We start from the raw sequence: 21,770 nt of genomic DNA on the forward strand, positions 1-21,770 counted from the left end.
TTCACTTAATAAGATTTAATGCATCTTGTTCCCCATGTTTTTGCATCTGATCATAATTGCTGACAAATCGTGAACGAAGAACAGTGTATTTGTTATATTTACACATTTCAATCTCTCACCACCAACCAATTTCTCTGCCATCTTGGTCGAAAACAAAGTGACGAATTGGCGCATCATTCGATTATATGTGCCCCGTTTTTGACAAATAGTGAAAATTTCAGGGAAAAGAGAAACTTTAAGCTTTATCTTCTAAATAATGGTAGAAATATTTTCCTCAATGTAAAATTCAACTTTCAAAGCCCTCTAACCAAGTTAATCCTTTTCGCGCGCTCTTTTTCAATTCAATACTAATGAAGTTCTGAAAATTTGAACGTCCCCTTTTTTTTAATTTTAACAAGAAGAAAAAATGTAGAAAAACAGATTCAAAATCATTAAATTAGCGGATAAATTCAGAAAAAATGAGAACATGTAAAAGCGCTCCACCGGCCACCGTACCCTGCTGAATGCGGCATTTTCGCGGCGAGACCCGCCACTCTTTTCATTCGTTTTGACCCTGTCGCCTCCAAATATCTTTCGATTTTTGACATGTTTGCTGCTGTTTTTATCAACTTTTCGAGTAATCACGCGATTTAAAGACGTAATTATCAAACTTTCTTTCTAAATTTTCCGTATTTTCACGTTTGTTGATTGACATTATCTCAAAGAGGTAATTCTATTCGTATTGCAGATCTAATTGGGTTGTTTGAGCGATTTCTCGCAACAAATGGACGTAGAAAAGCTTAATCTGGACAATATCATCTCCAGATTATTGGAAGGTATGTGTTTGTCATAGTGTTTATTGAAATTAATCTTAAAATGATTTCCGCTTCAGTCAGAGGATCCAAACCAGGGAAAAATGTTCAACTCACAGAGAGCGAGATCAAGGGGTTGTGCCAGAAGTCTCGTGAAATTTTTCTGAGCCAACCTATTCTTCTCGAGTTGGAAGCTCCGTTGAAAATTTGCGGTAAGTTCTATCGAAAAAAGTTGACGTTTCCTGCTATGAGTCATTTTACTTATTAGTATTTCCTTCCACAGGAAATTGCCGTTTTTATTTTTGATAATATATATTCTGAGAAAATATATTTTTCAGGTGACGTGCACGGACAATACTACGATCTTTTGAGACTGTTCGAGTATGGTGGATTCCCCCCAGAGTCGAACTACTTGTTCCTCGGCGATTATGTGGACCGAGGGAAACAATCGTTGGAAACTATCTGTCTCCTACTTGCATATAAAATCAAGTACCCGGAAAATTTCTTCCTGCTCCGAGGAAACCACGAGTGTGCCTCGATCAACAGAATTTATGGCTTCTATGACGAGTGTAAGAGTTTGATCTGAGATTATCTTAGTACAGATTTATTCAAATCTCATGTTTTTAGGCAAGCGGCGATACAACATCAAACTGTGGAAGACGTTCACCGATTGCTTTAACTGCCTGCCAGTTGCCGCCATCATCGACGAAAAGATCTTCTGCTGTCACGGAGGACTTTCTCCAGATCTTCAGTCTATGGAGCAAATTCGTCGTATCATGAGGCCGACAGACGTACCAGATCAAGGATTGTTGTGCGATCTGTTGTGGTCAGATCCTGATAAAGTTCGTTTGTGAACATAAAATTCAATGAATGATTACCATTTATTTTCAGGATGTCACTGGCTGGGGAGAAAACGACCGAGGCGTCTCTTTCACTTTCGGACCAGAAGTTGTTGCCAAATTCCTGCACAAGCACGATTTGGATTTGATTTGCAGAGCTCACCAGGTATTACTTAAGATTTTCTGCAAAGTTGCGAACCGAGAAATTTTCAGGTTGTGGAAGACGGTTACGAATTCTTCGCTAAGCGGCAGTTGGTTACATTGTTCAGCGCTCCTAATTATTGTGGAGAGTTTGATAACGCGGGATCGATGATGACTGTCGATGAAACACTGATGTGCTCTTTCCAGGTAAACATAGCGGTACCATCTATATAATTTTAAATACTGATAATGCGTATGCATTCACCAATGATGCAATGGTTAAATCAGACGAGTCTATTTTGGCTATCTATTCGAGTTCTTCGAAGAAATTGCCGCTAAGCGGGGTGAAATTGAGGCATTTGTCTGAGGTGATTTATTAAACGCTAAAACTACCTATCAAACATTAAAATAAAACAATTCGGAATATTTTTTTCAGATCTTGAAACCAGCAGACAAGAAGAAATATCCATATGGTGCTGGAGGAGTTGGTTCAAATAGACCAGTCACCCCACCACGAAACGCACCGGCTGCGCAACCAAAGAAGGGTGCCAAGAAGTAATCATCAGTCGATTTATCTATCATCTGTAAATACCTAACCTTTTCTTTGTTGTTCACGCCCCAAGAGGCCTCGGCCATCTCTCGTAAATCGGCTTCAAAAAGTTGTGTACATTAATTTTGATTTTAAACATAGTTTCGAAAAAGTTTAAATTCGATTCATTATGATCTAGGCTGGCACGAGAAGATGCTGTGGTCCCGGCGAATCTCCTCTCAATTCAAGCTTTCGTTGTCAACATCCCTTCCTCTTTATCTCTGTGGACCATTTAGAGCTAATGACTCCTCACCAATTGCTGGCTCAATTTTTCATCAAAACAATCCCCATTTTATTCGTTTTTAAATTCCAAATTTTAATTTTTTTTGCTAAACTTATCTCTTAAAACAGTATCAAATTTTACTTCTCTAAATGGTCTAAATATTTAAAACAAATGTTTATGATGTCAATCAATCTCCACTCCTTTCCTTCCTCCATTCATTCGTCCATCCCGTACTCTTCGTTTCTCAATTTTATATTGTTAAAACCCCCATTTGTCGATTTAATTCATTAAAGTTTTCCGAACAAATAAAATAGAACACTGGTACAAGCGTGTAAGCAATATTTCTTATTACAACGAGTGCAACGTCTCCAAGGAGAGCGTGCGAGACGAACAGACATCCCCCACGACTAGTGCTCCTCGAGCCGTCTCATCGATTTCTGTCGTTTGTCAGTTATTCAGAAATGCTCCGCCCCGGCTCTTCAGTAAGCTATAATAGGTAATCAGAATGAAGAGAAATATTTTTTGAGTTTTTTCGATTGATTTTCCGTGTTTAGCTCAATGAATCAAGTTTCAATAGATGCACACCCGTCAGATCAGGCAATTATTGTACGATTTGAACAATCTCCTAGTAAGTTTTATATTTTTATTTTCAATTGAATGTGTTACGAAGATTATTTGGAAGTTTGATTCAGGTTCTTCAGCAGGAATTTCAATAAAAAAGCGAGCTTCTTCAGCGAACGTTGAGTCTCTTGGCCATCAAAAAATGTAAGAATCTGATATAAAATATAAAATTAAACTGGAATGCAAATCTGCTTAACAAGAAAAATAAAATAAAATATTTTTAAGACCGTATGCCCACGAAGGTGCACGTATTCTTTCGGATGGGTCTCACCGCGAAAAATGTTTATGGTAACACTTTAAATTTTTTCTGTTGCAAAAACCACAATCAAGATACAGAAAAGTTATTTAATAATTGCTCACAAAACCCCGAATAACAGAAAACGCACGACCGAAAATAGCAAAAAGTGTTGACTTGAGCATTTTGCTCGCTGTGAGACCCATTCCCCATGAATCCATGCCTCTTTAATTTTTAGAATATTGGAAAATAACTGATAAAAAATAATAATCGAATATATATATATATGAGAACCTCAAAATGTCACCTGCATCTAACATTGTACGGCTACAAAATTACCCAAATTGTATTACAGAATCCACTTGAAAGAAATGAGTCTGGATGTAGATATTCGTGCTTTATCAAATGTTATTCTTCAAAAATGTCTTTTCATTCCTGCCACGTCACGAAGTCAATTGGAGCAGGTTTTGTTCTACATTCAAAAAAGAGGAAATCAACGAATAAGTGCGAGATCAAGAAGTTCTTCGGCCGTTTCATTTGATCGAAGGCCTATTCATAGTCCTACAATTAGTGCAGAATTAGGGAAAATAGATGTACGTTTTATAAGAAAACATTTTGTAGATTACGTAAAGTTGAGGAGCATTTGGTTTTATTTTACAAATACGCATAGGCTATATCAAAATTGAAAACATTAATTGTTACATGTTCTAAAATGGAGCAGCTGAAACAAAACCAAGCTCGCTTGAGTGCTTTTGTATCCGGTAGTACCAATATTTTAGAATCTAAAAATTTATTTCGAAAATAATCTGATTAGTTTAAAATAATCTTTGAATGGTTTTCTATACATCATTCAACATTTATATAAAAACAGATTTCTTATTATGGTGAGAGCCTAAAACCAAATAGAACTTGAAAAACTACTTTTGAAATTAAAAATGTATCTTTCAGGAGTACATAGAATGCTTCTACGGTGAAACTTCTGTTGAGAAAAACAAAGGAGCCGTGGCACTTTATGAACTTTCAAAAAATCCTCAAAACCTCACACAGCTTGTGAACAATGGTAGGTAATTCTAGAAAAGCTTACCCGATGACCATAATTTTCGGACGTAATCTATGTATTAAAGTTAACGTTCAAATAACACTACATTTCAGAAACTCTTATGATGGCACTGGCAAGAGTATTCCGAGAAGACTGGAAGAAACACTTTGAAGTTGGAACCAATATTATGAACCTTTTTGTGAATATTTCCAAGTTTTCATGTTTACACGGAATTCTGCTTCATCACAAGGCATGCATGGTTTCTAAACGCCTTCACTTCACCTGAATTTCGTTTAAAAGCTAGATTTGCAGATTGGTACTTTATGTGTAAATGCAATGGAACATGAAACAAAACGGTACGATTTTTGGATTGCTGAGATGAAAAAGACGGATCAAGAGACATTGAGAAAACTAAAAACAGCCATTCGAAAACAGGCGATGCTATTGGCAGGTTTGTTGCAATTGTACATATTACATTGAAAATGGTTCAATTCCAGCATGTGTCACTTTTCTTACCAATCTAGCCACGGATATCAGTGTCGAATTGAAAATGGTCCGAAGAAATTTGGTGGCACTTCTTGTCAAGTGAGTTTAAAGGCGCAGTTAGTGAGGAAATTGTAAAATGCTGAAATATCATAGTAACACTTTTCACAGTTTTTTTTAATCTCTCCACCTTTAATAATTAACACCACATTCACTCATTTTACATTTCTAGATGCCTCCAAATGTCATCAGAATCTACAAGTTCACTAACAACTGCAACTATCAAGTTTCTTCTTAAATTAAGTATTTTTGATGAAAATAAGATTGTAATGGAACAAAATGGAACAATCGAAAAACTTTTGAAACTATTTCCAATTCAAGATCCAGAACTGCGAAAAGCAGTTATAATGCTTCTTTTCAATTTTTCATTTGACTCCAAAAATCTACCAAAAATGGTGAATGGAGGTCTTGTACCACATATGGCATCTCTATTGGACAGTGACACGAAGGCATTGAATATGATGTATTTATTAAGTTGTAATGATGATGCAAAAGCAATGTTAGCATACACCGATGCTATTAAATTGGTGAGTTGGGTCAATCAAAGGAGATAGTCGAAAAGTTACTATACATTAAAGATGGAAAAACGCAAGTGGAAAATTGTTAAAAACCAATCCTATACTAAAACTTTTCAAATTTTTTGATATTATTTTCAAGTTTGCATTCGAATAGTGGTTGTCGTTTGAGCTACTTTATTTGTGAATCAATTGTTTTTTTTGAAATTGTTTGAACATTATTGAAATAGCAATTCAGACAAAATCTACTTACCTCGGGTCTATGTTTTGTTAAACCTAAATATAACGCCACATAGCAAATAGTCACCGATTTTTCCAACGTTTGCTACGAGGATATGATTCATAAAAAAACATTTTTCCAGCTAATGAAAGATGTGCTAAGTGGAACAGGAAGTGAAGTGACAAAAGCAGTCCTGTTGAATATTTGCCTCGAAAAACGAAATGCTCAGTTGGTATGTGGACAACGTGGTCAAGGATTAGATCTTCTTATGGAAATGTCTATCAACTCGAGAGATCTAATGCTCATAAAGGTTGTTCGAGCGATTTCAAGTCACGAAGGTGCGACGCAGAATATGTTTTTGGTAAGTTGAGAACTGAATTATTATTGAACGGTGAAAATAGATAACGAAAAAAAATGAACGTTGTTATTTAAATTTAGAATTTTCAGAAGTGGATTGAAACTCTTATCGGGATTGCAAAAAATGAAGGAGCAGACAACTCAGAGTCAAAATCTTCATTTGGTTTAGAATGCATGGGTACAGTTGCTGAGCTCAAAGTTGCTCCGTGGGCAAAGTGAGCTTTTTGAGTTCGGAATTCCAATCAAAAACTTAAATTATAGAATAATTCAATCTGAAAATCTTGTTCCTTGGATGAAAACTCAACTTCAAGAAGGAATTGATGAATCCGAAGAAGTGACAGTACTTCGAGACATAAAACCTCTCCAACTACAAATTGTAATTGCTTGTGGAACAATGGCTAGGCAATTGGATGCAGCTAGGTTATTGGCTCCTTTGATTGATACATTTGTGCAGTTATTACAATGTACGTTCATAAATTTAAGTTATTTTTTAAGAGTTTGTTTCATAATAAAACCCCAGTAACTTTTGAAAACATAAAAGTTCATTTTTCCTCACAATCAGATTTAAAGGTGGAGCTTTGCCAGTTGGTAAATTACAAAATGGAAATTATTGAAACTAGTTGTGTTTCAATTGTATTTGAACATTCTAGGAAATCGAACATGTAAAAATGTTCAAAATTACTCAAAAAGTACATATTTTTGGAAGTAATTGGCAAATTAACAAATCTTCAGCTAAATCTTTTTTAAAATCTAACGTTTTTGAAGTGTTTTACTGGTGTCATTTTGATCTTTTTTGGGTGTATCGAGAATACAAATAAATTACTGAAAAATATCGCAATCTTTTTTTCAGCATGCCAAATTGATGATGAGTTTGTTGTGCAACTTCTCTACGTTTTCTTGCAATTTTTAAAGCACAAGGTATAACGTTTTAGAGTTTTTTCAACTCTCATATAAATTTTTCAAAGGAACTATCTGCTCGCCTGATGACTCAAGATTCAGCTCTCGGAGCCCATATGATCGATTTGATGCACGATGCAAACGCAGTGGTTCGAGAAGTTTGCGATAATGCCCTTTTGATAATGGGTGAACATTCAAAAGAATGGGCAAAACGGATAGCTGGAGAGAGATTCAAATGGCACAATGCACAATGGTTGGAGATGGTTGAGGTATGATCGTAGTTATTTTAACAATTTATTCGTTGATTGGTACAAATAATATTATGATACTGGTCACTATACAAATATACTATACAAGGTTTTGGAAATTTAACGTCACTAGCATTTCCTAGTTTTATTTCTGTATAAAAATACTTTCAAAAACGAAGACACTCTGACTATCCCGTTAAAAATATGTATCAAAAACATCATTACTTTAAATGAATCTATTTAGTAGTTTACGGTGAGTGTTACGGTAGAAACAGGATAGCAGTAATGCAGCTTGAGTTACATTACATTAATATAGGCTCTAAAGTCACCGGTTAAAAATCGTTTTTCCAGCGAGACGACAGCGAATTCGTAGATTACGATGATGAAGATTTTGGAGCTGATCTCAAATTTGATCACTATGATGATGGATTTGATATGAATGAGCCCCTTTTTTAACTTTTGTTTGTTGTTTTTTTAACCTACAAATTATATATTTTTACTTAATAAATGAATGTTTTGATTTATATGCAAAAAATTAAAACAAAATTCACGTATAAATATTTATCTTTTGAAAGGTCAAATTTTCTCTGGCCATGTAGTGTTTCACATTTAGTGTTTCATTCCTCGAAGTGACTGCTTCATTTTATTCAAAAATGAACAATTCTTCAAATGTTACAACTGCAATAATTTCGGTAAGTTGTGAAACTTTCAATCTTGTGAATCTTAAAGGTGGAGTGAATGGGGACACATATAGTACTTGAAAGAGTCTAGGACTCAAAAATGCCACAGAAGAAAATAAGAGAAATTATTAAGAGACCATGAGATCATGAGAATGCCTACCGTTTTGGCGCGGGAATATCTCGTAGCGAAGGTACCTAAATTCTCATCGCCGCATGTTCTTACAATTAGATTACTCTAGATATCCGAAGAATCTCTCCTGCCGCCATTTTCGCGCCAGAAAGTAGACATTCTCATGCACCGATGGTTTCTTAATACTTGACACGTTTAATTTGAAGTGGAATCTAGTTGCATCGTGGCTGGGAACCTCATTAGCAGTTCTCATGTTAATCGGATTTTCAGACAACAACGATCGATAACTTACTCAAGCAACACCAGTGTGAATATTTTCATTATAATAAACTGGCACTTGGATTATGGATTGTAGCTTCTGCACTTTGCTTCATCGCGTTGTTGAGTACCATTTACTCGGTTTTCAACGCATTTCAACTATGGAGTACGATACAGGATTTGGATAATGCAATCATCGATTTGATTGACGAGGCAAGTTCAACTCTTCAGAAATTGCCCTTTTCGATAGTTGTGAATTGAACACCTCTCTTTTGGATACTTCTACAAAACATTATATTCACACATACAATACACTTGTAGGTTACTGTAGATATCCGAAGAGTCTCTGAAGTACTATCACGACTCTCAAGTCAAATGATGAAAAACTAACGAATAAACTGTAGTTTCGAACTTCTATAATGTTCCGATACAAAAATAAACATTCGATAAGGTTATTTTTAGAAAAAATTGGTTTTGGTCAATGCCCCAAATTATGATAGAAAAGTTTTCATAAAAAGTTATTTAATTTTACTAGTTTCAGGCGTTGCAAATTCTCCTTCCAATCGAAATCTGCAAACAAATCTGTCATCCTAATCATTTGGGTTCTGTCAATGTGAACTACTCGACAAATGGACAAAAACGTATGTCTTTCTCTGTATCTGTCTCTCCAAAATTCATTATTTCAGAGGAAACAAAACCAGGAAAAAAAGATAATCGATATCCAGAAGATGTCACATTTCCACCATCTGATATTGAACGTGTTTATGACACGATGGGAGGTAAGAATCAGAACTCGGTTATTGTTTAGTTGCCATACGCTCCAATTTTCGGCAACCAGCAACTTGGTTGCCCTGGTGGTCAGATAGACAGGGAGTAGGTATTGAGGGGGGTTGTGCAAGTCGGCAAAGCCGTAAGATGTAGGGATGAGGTGGACACGTACGCAGGCAGGTGTGAAGTAAGTATTAGGTAGGCAGAAGGAAAGGGACTGGTGAAGTGTCTGTCTATTTCTTGCAAATAATCGAAATCAATTTTCAGATGAAGATACTCGTAAATCGAAGACTATGACACTTGGAACTATTGAAGAGGTTTGTATGTTCACTCGAGTGTTTTCATTCATTTCAATCAATTTTCAGCCTGCTCCAAAATCGGCCATGCTCAGCTTACAGAAGACACCAAAGGAGAGTGAGACTGATCTGGTTCGTTTTTTATTTTTCGAAATATTTTTTAGCTTTTGTAGTACTCCAAGATCTTGAGCAAAAGTACAACCAATTTTTCAGAAAAAGACATTGCCACGTTCTCCTCCTCCAATTCCGAATCGTAAGCAGCCGTCTCGTGAGATCATGTTGACTCCGAAGCAATCTACAAAGACTGCAAATGCTGGAGGAAGAAGCAAGGAGCCGTCGTTGAATACTGCAATGAGCCAAGAGGCAGGAAATATCGAACCACGAAAGACTCCGAGTAAAGATACAATTGGAAGTACTGGAGTATTGCCATCAAATCAGGATAAGAAGACTCCGAGCAAGGAGAAGGAAAGTGTTAAAAATGTAAGCAACTGAAGAATGGTCCATGATGTTTTGTAATGCTCTTTTTTCAGACACCTGCTCCGACCCCGAAGCTAGGAACTGCAGAGCCCATCTGAACTTTATAGATAAATAAATGCTGCTTTGAATTTTTTAATTGACAATCATTTACTAACTATTAACATCACAACCTCAAAAAGCTCTGAAAAAATGAGCTTCAAAATTCAAAACAATATTCAAGTAATTAAGAAAATCAGCACTTCGAAATAGCAGCTTCAACTGCATTTCTGATTGTTGTCATGGCGACAGATTGATCTGCAGCTTTGATGATTCCAGTTCCACTCACGATCGCATTGGCTCCAGCTTGAGCAGAGATTTCAATATTTTCAGGTGTTACTCCTCCGTCAACTTGAATAGTCAGATTTGGATATTTTGAACGGATTGTGCGAACCTGAAAGCCATAAATTTTATTCGTATCAAATAAAAACCAAAATAAATACCTTTTCCATCATGTTTTCCATGAACTTTTGTCCTCCAAATCCTGGTTCCACAGTCATGATAAGAGCATTATCCAAATGATTAGCATGTCTAAAAAGTTTTTTAATTTAAAATCTAGATTGAAATATAATTTTGATTTTACTTCAAAATATGCTCAACAGAAGTTCCCGGTTTGACCGATAATCCCACTTTCATTCCACTTTTTCTGATTTTTTCGATCAATTCACTGACTGCCACATCACCATCTACAGCCTCATAATGGAATGTGAACTGGCTGGCACCAGCTTTTGCCATCGGTTCAACCCACTGTCCAGGATTAGAGACCATCAAATGAACATCGAAGAATGGTTCAGCACCAAGAGATTTACGAAGAGATTCAACGACAGGGTGACCGAATGTGAGGTTTGGTACAAAGTGACCGTCCATCACGTCGAGGTGAAGCCTGCAAGTTGGGAGCTGGATACTATGGGAACGCAGAAAGTAAATCCTTTGAAAATCCAAGTGGAAACGTTACTTACTTACTGCTAAATGAAAACGCTCCGCCCCTCGAACCATGGGTCTCATTAGGTATTGACATTGATAGTTTAAGCGTTTTCAATTAGTCCTGCCAATTTGTGTTTGAAGATGAAAACAATTTCAATTTGCGATTTTGTGGCCAAATACCTAACGAGACCGTAATCTCGGGGGGTCGGAGCGTTTCCAATTGGCCGTGGAGTACGTTTCCATGTTGATTTCAGAAGAGGTTTTTGTGCGTTCCCATTTAGATTTTTGAAATCTAAAGGGACATTTAAATATGAAAGTAGTTGTCAAAACTATTCAGAATTTCTAAAGATCACCTTACCAATCTGCTCCAGCTGCTAAAAGTTTCTTGCATTCAGAAGCCAATGATGCAAGATCGGCATTCAGAATTGATGGACACACAAATGGACGGAGGGTCATCTGAATTCTAGATAAATAAATTTTATCATCCAGAATCAATGAACAAATAAAGTTATAGAATTAAACTTTCAACTGTAAACTTTCAAAAAAATCTTTAAATAATACTTTAATTCATAAATATGTATACCCAATTGTTTCACATCGAGAAAAAAACGAAAAAGCCAAGAACTCCATTATACTCGAAAGATTACAAAACGAGAAAATTATTTACAAGTAAAAATTAGAAAAACGGTGAGGAATATCACAATGAAAGTGGTGTGCGTTGTATGAAGGGACAAGGGAATAGTACAAAAATCGATTATTCTTATCATTCAGTTTCTATTTTTCATTGACACAAAGTAATAACAACTCGAAAACTTGATAAAAAGTTACGACTGCCGATTGTTAAATTTCTTCGAAAAATACGAAAATCGGAGTTCGAAAAAGTTTTTGAGTTTTTTTTTGATATTTGAAACTGATTAATTGATAATCCAGAAAATTGTAAAAATAAGGCACGATGAGATGACGGCAGCAAGGATCAGTGTGTTCTTCTGCTTTTTCGTTTTGATTTTTTGCATCAAATTGTTAATTGCAGGATATTTTTCTAAAAAAAGTTGTTTTGATAATTATTATGCAGCTTGTAAAACTGTTTTTCAAAAATGTTGAGTCTCAGTTGAAAGGAGGAATTTTTTTTTGAAATTTTTTCGGCTTTTTGGAGAAATTCTAACTTTTGTTTTTCGGTCCAAATTTCAAATAAATTTTTTGTTGTTTTTTTTTAAAGATTTTTTGTCAAAAAACTGTATTGCAAGAAATTTGAACTCAAGTTTATTAGGTCTAAATTAATCTAGATTGACGATTTCAAAAAAGATCGGGTGTTTCAGGAACATTTTTATCAGAAATGTTCATAAATACTTAGATTTACTTTAATTGTTTCCCTTTTAAAGATAAATTACTTGAAATATGATGAAGCCGAGTTGATATTCCACGTAGATTAATTCCCTGTCTGGCCATATTCTCTTTCGTTGACATTGCCATTTCTAACTGTTCATCTAACAATCGATCACAAGCGTTTATATGGTCATTCTCCTGAAATTAAATTAATTAGTACTACTTTCTTGAAATTCTTCCCAAAAATACCTTCAAATACATATCATATCCACGAGCCCTGTTGTTCAGTATAGGATTATTACGATTTTCATTTGAACTGCTCAACAAGAGTTCTCTGAATAATATCGTATTGTTTAATTTAAAAAAAGTATTTTTCATACCTCTGTAATACCTGATCAACATTATCTCTTGCACGTCGATACTCACTACCGTAATCTCGAAGAATTTCTCGATGTCGTCGAAGTGTGTGTTGAATGGCTGGATTATTAGCCCAAGATGCCGAGGATTGAGCACCAGCTACGTCATTCATCTGAAGTTGACGAATTTAAAAACAAAATTGAAAATAAACTAACATCATCATTGATATTTGTCAATTGCTCTATCAATCCTTCGATTTCTGTTGTCACTGTTTTGAAGCTCGTTTGTCTTGAGGAAACTGTTTTCTCGTCGATGTCAAAACCGCCTGAAATATTTTTTCAATAGGAAACATGTTTATTAAATATTTTTCTGAGAGACATGTTCGAAAGTTGGTTATTCAAACGCCAAAAATACTGTACCCGGTCTCGACACGAAAATGTTCTTTATAAATGCCCTTTTTGGTTTTTTCATTAGTTTCTTTTTCTTTTTTAAAGTTTTTTTTTCAGAATATATAATATTTGGGTTTTTCAAATAAATACATATATTTTTTTTGAAACTTCCGCATCAACACAATTCAGAAAGTGCAGTACTCTTCAAAGGCGCACACTTTTTTGTATTTTATGAAAATGTTTCGTGTCAAGACCCGGTATCGTATTTTCTGAGGATAAAATCGTAAAATTCTTGGTAATACTTACCATGAGAGCTAGCCGTTAATTTATTCAGGGAGACGAGCTTGACATCGATGGAATTTTCTGTGCTTCGGGCTTTCTTCCGCAACGCTTCCCAAGTTTCTGACATTCTGTGTTCCTGAAAGTATTGTTTTTTCGAGTGACTGAAATGTTGGTCACTACTATGAGAAATAAATATATTCATCGATATTTTGACGATTAGAAAATTAACAACAAATAAAATTAAACGGAAGTTATGAGTAAAACTTCATTCAAAAACTTAAATTGAATTAAAAAAGAACGAGATTTTCCAATAACGATTCTACGATTGAATTGATTTCGAACAAAACAAAGTTTTCCAGCCAATTGTGAATCAAACTTCTTCGTCATCACTGATATCTTCCATATTGACCGTTACTTGAACGTTTTTGTTGTTACGACGACGTTGTTTCCTGCTGGGACCTTCAGCTGAAAAAAATATGTGTATTACCACTTTGCCATTTTTGATAAGAAATTACTGGATCCGGTCATGGCGCGACAGAAACATTTATGAACTTTTATGGATTACTGTAGTTGCGAATTTTCCTTGCTATTTATCTCGTTTCTTTGATGTGATCACATCAAATACTTTTAAAAATTATTTTATTTAATATTTGTTTTCAAAGAAATTTTAAGAGCAATGTCAATGAAAAGGCAGATAAAGTATTAAATAACTGGGGGTGGCGAACTACTGTACTCTTGAAAGGCGTGAGACCGGGTACTGTAACTTTGCATCAAAACTCGATTTTTTTGCAACTATAGACCTATAGGTTATGATTGAAAAAAGTTTTTTGTTTGATTACCTGGTTGAATACTTCCTGCTCTACTTTGATCAGCCGATCGCTTCAATGGGCCTGGGCTTGAAACTGAAAATAGAAAGTATGAGGATATTTGAAATAAGAAGATTTGGGGAATCAGCTGGGAATTATTTGAATCAGGAATGAGTATATTCAGCCCAGTAATTAAAACCAACAAATTTTGATTTTATGCTTCAAAAATCGTTAAATTATCGAACAGGTATTATACATCTTGGTAGGTAGGCATGCGTGGTTTGAAGGTCTAGGTGCCTGCCTGAAACCTTCCAGCCTCTCGCCTCTTTCTGCATTCTGACATTACTTTACGAATTTATATTTTGTAATTTCAATCAATTTAATGTGAATCAAATTGAGAAATGAAAAAATTAAATTCATGTGTATTTTAGCAGAAGGCACCGGTTTGAGGCGCGAGGCAGGCATTTTGACGCCTACGTGGAAGTCCAATGATGGGGAGTAGAAATAGTCAAATTTGAAGATTATTAGCGTCAGAAGTTCTAATCGTAATTTTTGGAAAAACCCTCTGTTACGATTTGAATACTGACTGCAAAAATAACCAAAAAACATTATGAAAGAGAGAAAAATCGAAAATCCAAGAAAGAAAACGCGTCATCATGTGAAATCGTTTGTCTGTACCTTCTTCGTAGACTCTTCCCTGTCGTCTCGCTAATTCTCCTCCCAGTCTCTTCTTTCTTTCGACTCGTTGTCCATAATAGTGAGAAGCAGCGGGATCCTCGTTGATGCTTATCGACCGCGAAGTCGAAGAATAGTTGCCGCCAACAGATGGATTTTTAGATTCGTGATGGGAACTGTATTCTCGATTATCATAGTTGTGCTGGCTGAAAAGAGGGGATAATAGAATATCAGTTAATCTGAAATTCTACAAGATATGGGGGGGGGGGGGGTTGAATAGGGGGAATAAAAGTAGAAAACAAAATATATTTCCTCAAACTTTTTTGTGAATGGACACAAAATGTTTCACAAAGCCTAAGCTTGATGTAATTCTAAACGAGTATCTCAGAGCTTTACAGATGGCGATTAGAAATCTCAAACGATCGATTATAACATTCTGAGCCACAATTTTCCCATTTTCAAATATTTTCGTTCAGAGTCTTTCAATGATTAGCCAGAACGAATTCAGTTACTTCAGAACTAGAGGTCACTGTCCGATGTTTCTGAATTCGAAAGAAACAATGAAAAGTTGAAAACTGTGATCGTAATCGAAGGTTAATTTCAATTAAATAATCAAAGAAAAATCAATTGATTGTTACATCTCAAAAAAATTAGACGAATATATTGGGAATTTAGTGGAATCTCTCATATCAACTTATCCTTCAAAAGAGAAGGCAGAAAAATATGAAAAAAAACAGGAATATGGGATAGTATTAAAAAAGGACTTGTTCAATTATTTCAAAAACGTACCCTGTATGACCCGCATGAGTTCTACCATTCTCGAAACATTCTCTATCTCTGAGCTCTCTTTCCCTCAGCTCCATCAATTGCTGCCTCTTTGCCAATTCCATTTCTCGATGCCGAATTTCAGCTTCCATTTGCATATGCATTTTCTTCGCGTTGATCATATGAAGCTCTTGCTCAATTTCCATAAGTCTTTTTTGTCTCAAAAGTTCATCTTCGGAAGCTTCCAAAGGTTGTGAATGGAGAGAAGCAAGAGAAGCGGAAAATTGATTCGTGTTGAAATCTTGATTTACTTGCTGATTCGGTTGATTATATTGTGGAGTTGTGTAACCATTAATTGCTTGATTTATCAAATCTGGAACCATCGGAGTATATTGTGAAGACTGTTGATATGAAGAAGAAGAAGATGGAGTTTGATTTGGAAAAGAAGAATATTCTGATGTCTGGTACGATGGGAAAACATTGGAAGTTCCAGAAGTTGGAACGGTTGAATAGTCACTCGTGGCAGATTGTGGGTTCCAATGGTTTCTTGTTGGATCATCATAAGCAGATGCCGAGGATTCAGATATTGGTTCGTGCACTGCAACACCAAACGAAATGACAGAAGATGTTGATGTTTGTGTTGGATCCGTAGCTCCACCATATACAGGAACAGAACTCGACGAAGATTCCAATTGACGAGAAAAATTGGCATATTCTGATGGTTGATATGGCTGATAAGTCGTAGAAGTGTCTGGAGTTGATGCAAGGAAAGTCGAATATCCATTTGTTGAAGGATCGTAATTCCATTGACTCTCGGTGTTAGGCCTGAAATTATACTTTGAAATTTTGTAATTAATAATTTTTTATTCAAAAATTGCTTTCTTTATTTTAATCGCTCGATTGTCAACAGGGCTGATAAATTTTTAATTTTTGACACAAAAATCCCAAAAAAACACTTTCAGTAAGTACATTAAACACTTTTCATAATTTGCAATTTTTTAAAAAAAGAAAAATGTGGTTTTTTAATAGTCTTCTCGAAATCTATAAATCTTTAATAGACTCTACTTCTTTTTGGTTTTTTTAAACCAATTTAAATGTTTTGATTTTCGTATTTTTTTGGTCCAAGATCAACACCTAAAATTTTTTTGTAATTTTTTCCCCAGCCCTGTTGTCCGAACTTGTAAAGTTTTTTAATCACGACTTACCAAGTATTTCCGATATGTTGATATCCTCCGGATCCTTCCGAACCTTGATAGTTCGACGAAATATCAAAACCACCATTGTAATCTTCTCCCGTTCTTTGCTTGAATGATCTGGCTTTTTCATCAAATTTGATATCCATCAGTGGTTTGGCGTTTTTGTTTTTTTCCTGATTTTTCATCTGTTTCTTTTGATTAACATTCTGTTTCGGCGGAACAGCTTCCATGTGTGCTTGTTTTACCACAATATTGGCGAGATGAGGTTTATTAGCTCTTTTCATAAATGTTTCCTTGTTGAGAAGCCATAGCAATCTGCATTTGAACTTTATTCTGCCTTGATGCTTCGTTGTATAAGTCGGAAACTGGGGATCACTCTGTAGAAACGTTTATTTTAAGGTAGAGTTTTCAAATTTGGCTTAAAATGGATAGCAATGATCGAATAAAACTGTTTAAAAAATTATGAAATATACCAAAATGTTTAGTCTTTTTTTTTGTGCAAGTTTTTAATATTTTTGCGCTTTCAGTCTATATTAAAAAGGTTTTTTTCCGTTTATCTTAATCTCTTGATTTGCGACATAGTTCGTCTATTTTTCAGAAGTCTTTCCGTAAAGAAACCTTAATAACTATAAAACTTCGCTAAAACTTCAAAATTGCCATTAAAAAAGCTATAATTTTTCTATTATAAAAATGTTTGAAAAATTGGCAAACTGTGTTTTGAGTCAAATATTACAGAAAAATGGAGAAAAATCGATAAATATAGCCAGAAAACGCGAAAATCTCAAAACATTCAACTAATTTTTTTGAATTTTGAAAAATTGAATTTTTTTGAATAATAGAACTTTTTAACAGTTATATTAGATAATTAAGGTCCATATTCTGCCATTTAAAGCGAATTTTTAATTTTACTTTAAAGTAGTAAATCAAAAAAAAACTTACCAATGTATTCTCTTCAATATGGATCTTCATTGCCTTTTTCTCCAGTAAAGTGAGTTTAGCCTCCTCTTCTGCCACAAAAAGCCCGTTCATACTTGCCGGTTTACCAGTATCGGTGATTCTGAGAAAAACAAAATAAAAAATGAAAAAATTAAAGACTTTCTCACAAATTTTTCAAAAACTTGTTGTTTAGATTTTGTTTTTGTTTCTGTTTTTGCTTTGGTGGTTTCGGAGGTTTTTCCTTCCTTTCTTCAGGCTTCTCAGTAGAGTTGACCACAGTTTCAGTTGAATTTCCATCGGTCTCCTTGGGTTTCTTGGGAATTCGCGCAGATGGGAGTTTGCGTGCTTCAAGTGGAACTCCGATAACTGGGATTATCTGGAAAACATTTTATATCGATTATTCATTTTCTATTTTTTGTCTAACATTTTCAAAAAAAGTTTAATGATTTTTTGGTATTAAAAACAATTTATAATTTAAAAGTTATCGCAAGTTGTGAGTAAACAGAAAAATTACCTTATTATCCCATTCCGATGACATTTTGGGAAGAATATTCAGCTGAAATTGTGAAATTAAAGCGTTTTCTGTAGTAAGTACAGCTGTGCAACAGACTTTACGACACCGCCCGCAAACACTATGACGTCACGACGCACCACTTTAACGTGGCAAAGTTTAGAAGGGAACAGTTAAAAAAATATATAATAAAGACGATTTTTCAACGTCTACAAGTTTACAGGGAAAAGAAGGGAAAAATTATAATTTATTCATTAGTTGAACAAAGCATAACATTTATAACACTAGTATTAAAACATTTACAAATGGAAATCGCCACTACATTCCTTCTAGTCATATTCCATTCCTCCGTGTTGATATTGATTTTTAGGATACTTCTTATTCCCACCGCGACTCTTTTTTGGGAATGCTGAAAATGAAACTTGCTTGCAACAAACCAAAGTTATGTCTTATTACCGGGCTTAATTTTTCCTTGATAATGATGGGAGTCAACCGGCCGATTCCAAGAGGATGAACCTGGAAAACATCCAACTTATCAGGAAAAGGGAGTACGTTTCAATAAATAGTAATTTGAATATTGAAAATGATCAACTGCAAAAATTCAGATATGAAAAATTTTGTAGTTACAATTTTACTCACAAGAAAATCACACCTCGAAATAAAATTTCCAAAGTTGAATTCAAATGTGCAATGGTGAATTGTTTCTTCTACAGTACACCACATAATATAGTTATTGCTCCTGTGGTCTTAATGGTATGATTGAATAATCAAAACCAAGCCGAAACATTAGCATCACGAGATAATTGTATCTCCACTGAGAAACAAAAGCTCAAATATTGGCAGGCTCTACAGAATAATAGTACCAATTAGAAGATTCGGTTAAACACACGAATCTAACTTGGGTACTGTTTTTTTTTCTAAATTTACACTTTACTATAATCATATTCTTTCAAAATATTTAGTGTGGTATATGTTCTGTACCTTCGCGTGCTCCATGATCATCGTCATAATACTCATGTTCATCTACATCGAAATTTTGCCCTGAGTGATGTCTTCCACGGCGCCGAGAACCGAACGAGTTCGGATTTTTATTAGCTTTCATCGGACGGCCATCTTGATAATAAAAGTCATCCTGTGGATGATGAGAATCGTGATAGGAGGAGTGATGATTACTGTAGTCTGAACGGCCACAGTATTGAGAAGCATAGCTGGAAATTTTCTCACTTTAAAATATGGTCTCTTTATAAATGATGAAGTTTTCGACTACATGTTTCAGTAGGCATTCAAATTCATTCATAAGAACATATTGAACAATTCAAATTTCGACTTTCATGCTTGAACTCCGTGAGAAGCAATTTAGCACATGATGCATCATGAATATAGTAATTCGGGAATAGGCTACTCGATAACATATCATGAATTTTTTCTCAAACCTCAGTTTTAGAGAAAGTTCTGAATTGTTGTATAATTTGAGAAGCTGAGCATGTGTGAGTTTCTCAGCAGAAATATGAATTTACTGCAAAATGACTCAGCATATGCACTACTTCGTAAAACATTTATGTAGGGAGTTATTAAAATTAAATTCCAAAACTTCCGATTAAACAAGTTGATTATCAGAAATACCGCCTGTTTTCCAAGAAGGTATACACAGGTACAAACTGGTTACTTTCTTTGTTATACATGATATACATATGAATATTCACATAAATATGGCAGAATCTGCGATCAGGAATTTCTGGCAGCATCAGGCCATGTCTATTTAACATCTTGCTTGTTGCCTTGGAATGGAACAGATATTTTTATAGGAAATTGTAAATATACAGTTTCTTAAAAATTCTTCCAATCTTTCTTATCAATGATAAGTTGTCGTCGAGAAGGTACCGACAAGTAAGTTCATTAACAGATCTTCACTGTATAATGTATCATAGATAACTGACAATTAGTAATTGCGGTATCTGCATCAAACTGTTTCAAAGTTTGGAAATCTAACCACATCGGGTTAGATCAGTTGACAAGCAACTTTAGGTAACATCGTCTGTTATACGGCATATTTGAAATTAAAAAAAGAAATAATAAACTTTGAAAATAATAACAATTTCAAATTAAAAAATATACCTATTCTGTTCTAATTGTGATCTACGCCCAATCTCGAAATACTCTCTATCCCTGAGCTCTCTTTCACGAATTTCCATCATTTGTTGTTTCTGAGCCAGTTCAGCTTCTGCTTGTTTGATTTCAGCTTCCATTTGAATTTGCAATTTTCTTCCATTGATCGCCTTTAGCTCTTCTTCAATCTCCATAAGTCTTTTTTGTCTAGAAAGTTCTTGCTCAGAAACTTCCAGTGCAACTTGTGTCGGAACTGGAGAAACTGGAGCCGAAGAATCGAATGAACTTGTACTGAAGTTCGAGGCTAGCTGACTGTAAGGATTTGTAAATCCAGCGGTTGGTTGACTTGAAATGCTTTGAACAATTGGAGAATAAGTAGAACTCTGTTGATGAGATGAATATGTAGTTGGCGGTGGAATTCCAAATGCAGTAGTTAGAGCTGAAGATGGGCTAGTTTGTCCAAATGGATTGAAGGATGACAAAGAGGAAGGCGCTGGAGCAGGAAAGAACGAATAGTCGTTCTCTGGGTATGTTTGATATACATTAGACGTATTTAACGTTGATCCGGTGTACCCAGGATACGAAATGAGCTTGGCTGCTTTTTTCCGCGCCTTGTTGTCGTTCATCCTGGAATTAAAAAAAACGTTTGTAGTTATTACTTTTTCGATTTTACCTGTCGTACCCAAGATACTGATATTTGTGTTGTTCACCAGTAAGATTAAATTCAATTTCTTCATCTTCATCATAATACTGTTCTTCACCTCCTTGGTCAATATCAGTTGATTCTTCAGTAGTAGCTCCCTTTTTTCGCTTAACTTTCTGAAGATGTTGTGCGTAACACCTTTGTTTTGATTCTTTTTTAGCTTCCCTCGATAATTGTTGAGCGAGTTTTACTTGGTTAACGTTACGCATCATTGTTTCTTTATTAAGGAGCCAAACTTTTCGAAGTCGGAAAGTTCTATTTTTTTGAATTTTTTCGGTAAGCTTAAGGAAACGGGGGTTGTGCTGAAAAATAAGTAAGTTAAGGGAGATAAATATAATGCTTTCTCTCACCACTGTCATCCTTCTCACGTAATTATTCTTCGCCTTTTCCTCAATCGGTGTCAATTTTGCTTCTTCCTCTAACACATATTTTCCATCCAACTGTCTTTCCATTCCAGTCTCGAGAATTCTACAAATATAACTGTTTAGGTTTTTCTGTTGTCTGGAAAATCTCACAAATTGTAAAATGGACTCTTTGGATTCATAATTTTCTTTGGAATTCGCGGTTGTATCCCCTTATTTATAAATTTGGTTGGATTCGCATCTTGAATTGTTTGATACGATGCTGATGGTCCTTCGGTAGCTGGAAGCATCTGAAAAACTGATCAACATAATGTATTTTTGAAATAAGCAGCGTTGTAAAGTGAAAATTTAATTTTATGTATTGCCCAAGAGGCTTATTAAAAGCAAAAAAAATCATTAAATTCATGGCAGCAGTGAATTCACGTGAATACTTGTTCCACTGAAATGTGCAAACACCGCCACGCCAAAATGCATACTCCCTTCAATAAATAATTCATGGAACATGACCGAAAATAATTATTCGTTTTGAAAA

At 35.0% G+C, this 21,770-nt stretch overlaps 7 protein-coding genes and 1 non-coding gene across 13 annotated transcripts; 4 read left to right on the plus strand and 4 right to left on the minus strand.

The window, feature by feature from the left end:
• The first annotated feature begins 727 nt into the window (after window positions 1-727).
• On the plus strand, window positions 728-2,906 carry gsp-2 (Serine/threonine-protein phosphatase PP1-beta). The gene is made up of 7 exons (NM_001027445.7): window positions 728-815; window positions 872-1,003; window positions 1,130-1,360; window positions 1,419-1,633; window positions 1,683-1,796; window positions 1,844-1,978; window positions 2,208-2,906. The coding sequence occupies exons 1-7, from the start codon at window positions 764-766 to the stop codon at window positions 2,328-2,330; spliced, it is 1,002 nt and encodes a 333-aa protein (NP_001022616.1). The 5' UTR covers window positions 728-763; the 3' UTR covers window positions 2,331-2,906.
• Window positions 2,033-2,143, plus strand: F56C9.12. Its single transcript, NR_002643.1, has one exon. It is a non-coding gene; the product is annotated as a small nucleolar RNA F56C9.12 (small nucleolar RNA).
• A 69-nt stretch (window positions 2,907-2,975) lies between the features above and the next one.
• kap-1 (Kinesin-associated protein) lies at window positions 2,976-7,808 on the plus strand (the record flags this gene model as incomplete). Of its 2 annotated transcripts, NM_001379791.1 has the most annotated exons (15): window positions 2,976-3,079; window positions 3,138-3,211; window positions 3,276-3,348; window positions 3,795-4,032; window positions 4,388-4,499; window positions 4,592-4,728; window positions 4,791-4,929; window positions 4,976-5,063; window positions 5,194-5,548; window positions 5,899-6,117; window positions 6,204-6,328; window positions 6,375-6,577; window positions 6,964-7,031; window positions 7,079-7,279; window positions 7,610-7,808. In NM_001379791.1, 14 exons carry the CDS (start codon window positions 3,142-3,144, stop codon window positions 7,712-7,714), a joined length of 2,133 nt encoding a protein of 710 aa, NP_001367739.1. The 2 variants fall into 2 exon arrangements, with proteins under 2 accessions (NP_001367739.1, NP_001367740.1); NM_001379790.1 differs by lacking the exon at window positions 2,976-3,079 and having other exon boundaries at window positions 3,142-3,211; window positions 4,592-4,737; window positions 7,610-7,714.
• A 21-nt stretch (window positions 7,809-7,829) lies between these two features.
• On the plus strand, window positions 7,830-9,996 carry F08F8.6 (uncharacterized protein). Its single transcript, NM_066218.4, has 8 exons — window positions 7,830-7,950; window positions 8,339-8,539; window positions 8,868-8,967; window positions 9,013-9,105; window positions 9,362-9,411; window positions 9,460-9,522; window positions 9,604-9,870; window positions 9,921-9,996. Exons 1-8 carry the CDS (start codon window positions 7,912-7,914, stop codon window positions 9,963-9,965), a joined length of 858 nt encoding a protein of 285 aa, NP_498619.2. The 5' UTR covers window positions 7,830-7,911; the 3' UTR covers window positions 9,966-9,996.
• Window positions 9,996-11,290, minus strand: F08F8.7 (Ribulose-phosphate 3-epimerase). Its single transcript, NM_066219.9, has 4 exons — window positions 11,186-11,290; window positions 10,487-10,786; window positions 10,347-10,434; window positions 9,996-10,297 (listed from the first exon to the last, which is right to left on the minus strand). Exons 1-4 carry the CDS (start codon window positions 11,281-11,283, stop codon window positions 10,100-10,102), a joined length of 684 nt encoding a protein of 227 aa, NP_498620.1. The 5' UTR covers window positions 11,284-11,290; the 3' UTR covers window positions 9,996-10,099.
• Window positions 11,291-11,374: 84 nt separating this feature from the next.
• gos-28 (Golgi SNAP receptor complex member 1) lies at window positions 11,375-13,316 on the minus strand. Its single transcript, NM_066220.5, has 6 exons — window positions 13,203-13,316; window positions 12,723-12,832; window positions 12,531-12,679; window positions 12,400-12,484; window positions 12,216-12,348; window positions 11,375-11,866 (listed from the first exon to the last, which is right to left on the minus strand). Exons 1-6 carry the CDS (start codon window positions 13,303-13,305, stop codon window positions 11,742-11,744), a joined length of 705 nt encoding a protein of 234 aa, NP_498621.1. The 5' UTR covers window positions 13,306-13,316; the 3' UTR covers window positions 11,375-11,741.
• Window positions 13,317-13,431: 115 nt separating this feature from the next.
• Window positions 13,432-18,112, minus strand: F08F8.9 (uncharacterized protein; the record flags this gene model as incomplete). Of its 3 annotated transcripts, none has more annotated exons than NM_066221.7 (8): window positions 13,432-13,643; window positions 14,018-14,080; window positions 14,663-14,865; window positions 15,449-16,249; window positions 16,630-16,997; window positions 17,560-17,677; window positions 17,724-17,932; window positions 18,071-18,112. In NM_066221.7, 8 exons carry the CDS (start codon window positions 18,092-18,094, stop codon window positions 13,549-13,551), a joined length of 1,881 nt encoding a protein of 626 aa, NP_498622.1. The 3 variants fall into 3 exon arrangements, with proteins under 3 accessions (NP_498622.1, NP_001370644.1, NP_498623.1); NM_066222.8 differs by having other exon boundaries at window positions 13,549-13,637; window positions 18,071-18,094; NM_001382914.2 differs by lacking the exon at window positions 14,663-14,865.
• Window positions 18,113-18,299: 187 nt separating this feature from the next.
• Window positions 18,300-21,534, minus strand: F08F8.10 (Nuclear transcription factor Y subunit; the record flags this gene model as incomplete). 3 transcript variants are annotated; one of them, NM_001026074.6, is made up of 7 exons in its annotated part: window positions 18,300-18,476; window positions 18,524-18,583; window positions 19,049-19,275; window positions 20,183-20,800; window positions 20,856-21,178; window positions 21,227-21,344; window positions 21,392-21,534. In NM_001026074.6, the coding sequence occupies 7 exons, from the start codon at window positions 21,526-21,528 to the stop codon at window positions 18,397-18,399; spliced, it is 1,563 nt and encodes a 520-aa protein (NP_001021245.2). In that variant the 3' UTR covers window positions 18,300-18,396. The 3 variants fall into 3 exon arrangements, 2 of the variants coding, with proteins under 2 accessions (NP_001021245.2, NP_001021244.2); NM_001026073.7 differs by having other exon boundaries at window positions 18,304-18,476; window positions 20,847-21,178; window positions 21,392-21,528; NR_131441.1 differs by lacking the exon at window positions 19,049-19,275 and having other exon boundaries at window positions 18,397-18,476; window positions 20,847-21,178; window positions 21,392-21,528.
• Window positions 21,535-21,770: the final 236 nt, after the last annotated feature.

The sequence above is a fragment of the Caenorhabditis elegans genome, chromosome III (assembly GCF_000002985.6).
Source record: "Caenorhabditis elegans chromosome III".
Lineage (NCBI taxonomy): Eukaryota > Metazoa > Nematoda > Chromadorea > Rhabditida > Rhabditidae > Caenorhabditis > Caenorhabditis elegans.